The sequence below is a fragment of the Geospiza fortis genome, unplaced genomic scaffold (genome assembly GCF_000277835.1).
Source record: "Geospiza fortis unplaced genomic scaffold, GeoFor_1.0 scaffold11, whole genome shotgun sequence".
NCBI classification, from domain to species: Eukaryota; Metazoa; Chordata; class Aves; order Passeriformes; family Thraupidae; genus Geospiza; species Geospiza fortis.
The window spans coordinates 3,969,003-3,976,334 of record NW_005054304.1 but is presented as its reverse complement, the minus strand read 5'-3'; the positions used below and the strand labels follow the sequence as shown (position 1 = coordinate 3,976,334).

Genomic DNA, 7,332 nt, shown 5'->3' with positions numbered 1-7,332 from the left:
CTGGGGACTGCTTGATGATCAAAGGCCTATTGATGCTGAAAGGAAGCAAAAGCCTTTTAATGGCTGAGTAATGAATATAATTTTAAACTTGGCAACAGTGGGAGGAAACAAATAAGTAAGAATTTGAACCCAAAGATTACCATAGGAGAGGCTGAGTGAGAAGATGATTAATGTTACAAAAGTAGAACTATTTTTTTTTTCTGGCAAAGGCCAACTTAGCTTCTACTTAAGCAAAGTGGCAGTTCCCTTCTGCCTGTTACAACATCCCAGCCTTCTCTGCTTCAATTTTTTTTTTTTTGTGTAACCTAGAGGGCTACGTGTTTAAAACAAAAAGAGGTGTATTCAGGATAATTTTTCCATATGCTTTCAAGGAAAGGTTGCAGAAATGCTGCATTTTCTTGGAACACATTTTTTGTCCAAAAATATTTGACGAGAGGTTTCTTACAGTCATTGTAGATAAACAGGTGGGCTGTGAGGCCTTGATCTCTTGCTCAGTGGGTCTGATGCCCCTGTCATATAGTCAGTAAACAGGGCTGGATAGATGTGATGAGTTGAAGGAGCTGGAGGAAACAAAATCTTGAAAAGCTAATTCCAATTCATATCACTTCAGTGTGAAGATATGTGTTTTTGGGAAGCATGTATCAAAGCTGATTGATGATGATGTTGCAGAGAATGATTGACTAACTGTACCATCTGTTGTACTTCTACCCTATGTTTTTCTCTTACCACTTGTGTATGTTCAAACTGTGTATTTTCTGAGAAATAGTGTTTGATGTGAAACAGAACTTAAAAGATTCAGCAAGTCACAACTTGTCGATGTCTCCATAAAGGAAAGGAAGCAAAGGTTGGGACAGGGAGTTTTTGATGCTGTTTGGTCTTAGCTGTAGTGTTGTCCTTCCATCTGCTTGTGTTGCACTCACTGTCAGGCTGTGTAGGTGATACCAGCGTGAGAGCTGAGCACAGCTGTGATGCTCAGGAGCTTTCTGTGCTAGACTTTATCCACATTTCTTTTCAGGCTGATGGGCTGATGAATGAAACTGCATAGTTAATCTTTGCAGATGTGATCTTGGCTCTATAAATTGTGGTAATTTTTCTGTGGAGATTTTAATAGGAACCGAGCCGGGGTGCTGCAGCAAGGCTGTTGTGATGCATCCTTGTGATCTCTGTTTAATTGTTTTTGGGGATGATGTGTCTTACCTTAAGTAAAAATATGTCTCTCAATCATGATCAGCTTTTTCTCACATTAAAAAAAAGAATCAATGTTAATGACAAAACAGCTTCAATAAATTTGTGTTTTCCTGCAGTTCTACTAAAATGAAATGTTGTGTCTCAGTGTTTCAGAGGAAGAGGTTCTGCATGTTGAGAGGGAAGTGAGTGTTTTCTGTGTGTTTGCTTTTTAGCCTTTTTCCACCTTCCTTCCTTGCTCCTGGATAAGTCCTTTTGGGAGCCGGTACTAGATCTTATTACAATTAAAGCAGATTTTTATTTTCATTTAATTTTCACTCGGAGAACACATGGGACAGGAGAGGCAGAATTTCTTCCTGCACCAGTCTATTTTTCGAAAATGTTGTCATGGTCTGGATTGTCACATATCAGCATTTGAACCTATGTAGTAAGGGCTGGCATGTCACTGAGAGCGGCTTCAGAGCATGTCAGCATTTTATGGCTTCTGTTACAGACCCAAGTCTGGATGATGTTGTGGATCAGGGTGTGTGCTTTGCTGAACTTCCTGAACCAAATCCCTTATTATGGGAGCCTTCACCTTGGGCTTCTTTGACCCTAGCAGAATTCTGCTGTTTCACTTTGTATCAAAGAACTATTTGGGTTTTTTGGGGGGGTGGGGGTGATCTGTGCATGTATCCCCCTGACTCCCAGGCTCCCATGTGCTTGGTGTGTTGGTGCCAAGCCTCGAGGTTCAATTTCCCAAAGCATTTCTACAAGCCAATAAGGAAGAGCTGGGGGTGGTTTTGAGGTTTTTCTTGAGTTCTCATTCTAGGAAAATCTGGGTGTCAAAGCTGTGAGTCTGAAGAGGTTCCTGAAGAGCAGGGGTTGGGGTTCTCCCCCCAGCTTGGGCAGTAGCGGGGCTGGGGCAGTGCGTGCACGAGGGACGCCTTGCCGGAGCCTGGCAGACGGCGTCTCCGCGTGGGTTTCCTTGCTGGCGCCTGGCAGGACATGGAGACCTCCTCTCCTCTTGGCACAGGGCCACACAGGGCCTGAGCTGACCGTGGTTCTCAGAGGCTTTCTGCCTGGCTTCCTGACACTTGACCTTAGGGAGCTGCCCTGTGAGTTACAGCATAGCCCCGGTTTTCAAAAGGTTTTTGTGACACCTATATGATAAAATAAAATGGGAAGGGGTTTTAGCTCTTGTCTTCAGGCAGTTTAAGGTCTTGTCTGCAGCTTCGAGAGGGGAAGGCTGCTGCTCTCAACTGCATTATTAAAAAAGTAGCTACTCAGTGTTTTTTCCCTTTATCCTTCTGCTTTTGAAACTGTAGCTCCTTCTGTTCAATGAAGTTGAAGAAAAACTCGGAATGAAAATTACCTTGACCCGATTCAGACAGGGAGGCAGAGGGTGGGTGGTGATCCCGAGCAGCAAAGGGGAGGGGAGTGACCCCTGGCCAGGCTGCAGGGGCAGCTGGCTGTGCATGGCCAGCAGCCCGGGCATGGTACCCCGTGAGGGTATTGAATACTGAGCAGTGCCCGGTGCTCCTGTACCTGTGTGAGCACCCGTGTCCACTGGGAGGGTCCTGAGCTGACACCTTTGTCTCTTAAACCTTCAGGAACTGGCACTATGGCAGATAGGCAGTGTCCCTGCCCTTCCCCTCTACCCCCCCTCCACACTCTTTAGAAAGAATTTATTGCTGGGAAGAGAGCTTGGGGTCAAGGAAGGTTCAGGGGAAGAAAAGGCCTTTAGAGGTATTACAGCTGCTGTCTTAGCAGCAAGCAGCATGTAAGTTGCTTTACATTCAGTGTCAGGGTACATATAGGAAACATAGCTACTTCTCATCATAAATATTATTGCTGTGAGAGACTCAAGTGGTTTAGGGTTTTTCTTTTGTTTGAATGTAATCAGAACCTCTGAGCAAAACAACTTGATTACTCTGAGTTTGGGTGCTTGCCAGCCTAGAAATAGAAGGACATCCATAATCCACATGGATGTAAGCACAGTATTTTAGGAAAAAACAATTTTCAGGGTCATAATATGTGGCCTGCCTTTTTGTGAAACACATTCACTTAAAAAAAAACATTTGCAAGCATACCATTTTAGATAGTAAATCTAGCCAATATTGCTTCTAGTTTGCCTTATAATTTTCCCTAAGTTTTTGTGTTTTGCAGTTGGTGTTTCCCTCACCTGACTGCACAAAGCTTTTCTGGCACACACAGTGCAACTGCCCAGCTAACTGCTTATAGATAGGAAATTGCTGATGTGCAAAATTACATCAGATGTACAGGGGAAATGGTTCTATTATACAGTTTATTACAGAAGGATTCTATGTATTTACTGAAGCAGTGGTCAGTGATTCCTGCTTTCTTCTTTTCTCTTTTATGAACGTTTAAAATTGTTTGCAGGAGTAGGGTACATAGCTATTACTGGGCACTTCTGTTTTGCTATATTTTGAAACAGTTTGACACTAGCAAAGTTGGAAACTATGCTAAACGTGCTAACCCCTGAATATGTTTTTCTGCCTTAGTGGTACAAGTACATCCTTACTGCAGTTCCATATATAGAAATTTGCCATCTGTCAGCATCATTTTCCAGAGCTCCCATTGCGTCAGGAAACCCCCTCTGCAGCAGTCAGACCTCTTGGTTAACTGCTACAGCAAAGCCAGTCCTCTGCCTCTCCTCTGGATGATTAAACTTTCAGTAGGTGGCTATTTGGGAAGATGCCACTGGTGGAGAGGACAAGGCTCTTCCCTTGCAAAGTGGGCACTTGAGAATTTGCGAGTATGAAGAAGAATTTAGGAATTTTATGTATACAGTAGACTGTGCAGTAGGGTAGAAATAAGGCAGGAGAGAGATGCCTGCATGCTTTTCCTTCCCCAATGTCTATAAAGATTAGAGCAAGAGTCTTGTTTTGCAGTAGAATTTCACAGGCAAAGTGTAGTTTAAAGGATCTGGCTTTCCATGAAGTCTTTCTTCTGTGCATGTGACACAGGGTTATTGGTGCTTTGGTGTGGGGCTGCTGGAGTTGAGTGCATGCAGATGTGGTTGAGGAGGAACAGGGGGATTTGACCTGGTGTTTTCTGAGTTTCTGAGACCTTTCTAAATACGTTTGTGTGATTGCTTTAAATGCAGCTACTTGGGTTTCCTGGTGAGCAGCTTTCAAGCCTCTTTATTGCCAAGTAGTGTTGCCTTGTTTTTTGTCAAGTAGGCAAAGTTTGTTCTTTGAAAGTGGCAGCACCTTCAAAATAATGGATTCTTTTACTCCTCAGTGAAGAGTTGGGGTGGAAGTCTGAACAGCAAGAATGTTAGTTTTTCACAGTTATTGTTGCAAATGGATTTACCAGCTGGTGTGCTTGTCACCCCCACTGACTGCTCCTCAATTTGTTTCACAATGAAATGGATGGATAGCTTTTTCCTTCGCACTGTTCTTGAAGGTATCAGGATAGAAATCACTGAGAAGGATGCATATACCTTGTGTGCCACATTACTGTGTTGTGCAGCAAATTCTTGATGTAACTGATTTGTCAGCTGTAACCATCCCATGGATTTCAAAGTTGCTTTCATTCTGGATGTAAGCCATTGTCTGAAATCAGGGTTTCTGTACTGGGTAGATACTTGTTGATAACACTCGTGTACCATGTTAATCATCCTTCCTTTCTCTCCTTCCTAAAGCTTGTGCAATGAGGACAGAAACTTGCTGCGGATTCGAGAGAAAGAGAGACGGAGTCAGGAGGTTCTGGAAGACAAAAAACAGTTCTCTGAGAAAACTCCTCTCTTTGCAGAACCCTACAAGGTAATGGGGGCTGGGAGGGGAAGAGAGGAGGAGAGAGGGCTGAGGTGGAAGAGGAAAGCTGTGGCTCTGCATAGACTTGAGCATGATAAATACAAACACAGCATCTTCCCATCTGCTTAATTTCAATTCCTCAGAGTATGTGCTTGAATCTCTGTTGGTTGTGCAAGAGCAATATGGACTTCAGGCTGGCCTCCTGTAGTTTGAGGGAGGGTGCTCAGAAGTAGCTTGGCTGCCTGTCTGTCTGCAGCTCTGGGTGTAATAAATGAATCTGATGTTAACGCTCCTGGAGGCTGCAGGTGCACCAAGCTTGGCTTGATAATGGCTCAAGCAGTCCCATCTGCTTTGGAGAGATTTGCGGGATCAAGATGAACTTACGTAACTTCACTCATGGTGATGTGTAGTGCTTAAGTTAAGATCCTGAAGAATGTCTTTTCCTGAGCTGGATCTCTTGAGGGGCTTTTGAAATGTTCACCTCTTTGTTCTTCTGTTGCAGACTAATAAAGGAGATGAGTTGTCAAGCCGAATTCAGAACATGCTGGGCAATTATGAGGAGGTCAAGGAGTTCATGAGCAACAAATCTTGTCAAAACCTTATAGGGATTCCAAAGAGCGTTGCCCCTCAGTTTCCCCCCGGGCAGCCTGAGAAGGCCATCCGTACATTGCCATCTTCATTCCAGCACCTGACCCGCCGTCCACCCATGGGACCCATGGTTGTACCCCCTCGTCCTCCAAGCCACTCCAGCCACTTCCAAAAGGCACAGCCAGGAACAGAACCAGCTTTGGGTTTGCACAGCAAGAGCCGCAGCTCAGCCAGCGCTCGCAGCCACGGCCAGGAGCACGGCCGGGGTGGCCGGGACGCTCAGGCAGGTTTTCCCCACAGCGACCATGGCAAGCCTGGCAGCGGGGAAGGTCGGGCTCACGGCCTGCAGGCCTCCCCTCTGGCGCTTTCCCCCTTCCTGCCATGCTTGTTGTCTTCTCCCGTGGCACCCCTGTCACCTCTACATTCCAGCCAGCATATCAATTCCAGGTCACAGAACAGCAGCAAAAGTCATGGGTCAACTTACAGTCAAACTAAATCATTACAGGACTTGGTGACGGGATCACAGGAGAAGGAAAGTCGGGACAGCCCAGCCGTTACCTTGACCAGCACCACTCAGCCTTCCTCTCAGACTTTTCCCCCTTCTTTGACATCAAAAGCCAGTGCAATGCAGCAGAAACCAACTGCCTATGTCAGACCCATGGATGGCCAAGATCAGGCATCGTTTGAATCCCTGGAGATCAAACCTCTCCTGGAGGAATACCATGAAGGACCCAATGAAGATGTCTCGGATTTGAAGGCAAAAGTTAAAGCTGAACTATCCAAATTGGAAACCCTCTCTGAGCCCAGGGAAGAGACTGATGAAGATCTGTCAGATTTGAAGGCAAAAGCCAAAGCAGAACTATCCAAATTTGAAACCCCTTCTGAGCCCATAGAGGTGAGTGCAATTTTTGGAGATGTCTGTTGGAGCAGGGTAAGTTTGGCTGTGAGAGAACAGGTCATTAAACAGCAGTGACTGCCAGAAGAAGGGATGACTGTGTGTGTTTGGAAGGTGCATTTTGAGGTTGACCTGGGTGTAAGATACCTGTTTGAATGGTCAAAATGTGACACTTCTTGTGATTTTTCTGTTGTTTTCTCGGTGAGGCTACAGCAGGTTTTATGGTTCAAACCTGCCTTTATGCCCATAATTTTTGTTTTCCTCTAAGGCTTGTTGAAAGGAAAAGGGAAATGATATGGTGAGAAGATCAAGTGCAGAGTGTTAGGACTCTGAGTGGTGGGTGGAGGCCCCAAATCCTCACTGAATATGGACAGCCAACAGTGCAGTGGATTCTGTGGTCACCTGGGTTTTGTGACTGGGAACAGCACAGATTCTCCTCTGTAAGTTAGTAAAATCTCACTGTAGACCCACAGGAAAGTATGACTTGATATTGCAAGTTTCCTTGTTGTACTCCATCTGTTTTTGCTGACCCAAAGCCACCTCTCTGATTTGTGTTGTGGGATGGAGGCAGAAAGCAGGTAAAGCAGTGGAAGAGGAGGAGCAGTGTTGTACATGTGTTGTTCAGCAAATACAGCTCCTTTTCCTGTGCCTGCTGAAGCCCAGTTTCAGCTGTGCCAAGGGACCTGCACGCTGACTCTGCCTGCCTCAGGACTTGGCCTCCTGTGAGCTCAATGGCACTTGGTTCCCTGGTACATTTTGGGGATTTATTGTGCTCATCCTTCAGCCCTGATGTTATTGCTATGCCCTATGGGATGTAGGATCCCATGGTCCTAAGGCAGCTGGGCAAGGAGAGCTATCGAGATTGTTTCAATTTGTATTTTGCCACCTCTGTAATGAAAAGAA

At 45.3% G+C, this 7,332-nt stretch overlaps 1 protein-coding gene across 1 annotated transcript in view; it reads left to right on the top strand.

Moving 5' to 3' along the window:
* AFF1 (AF4/FMR2 family member 1) overlaps positions 1-7,332 on the top strand; it is a 66,303-nt gene that overhangs the window by 17,771 nt on the left and 41,200 nt on the right. Inside the window, exons 2-3 of the mRNA XM_014311947.2 lie at positions 4,835-4,955; positions 5,449-6,429. Coding sequence (XP_014167422.1) covers positions 4,835-4,955; positions 5,449-6,429 — 1,102 coding nt within the window. The remainder of the gene's footprint in view (positions 1-4,834; positions 4,956-5,448; positions 6,430-7,332) is intronic.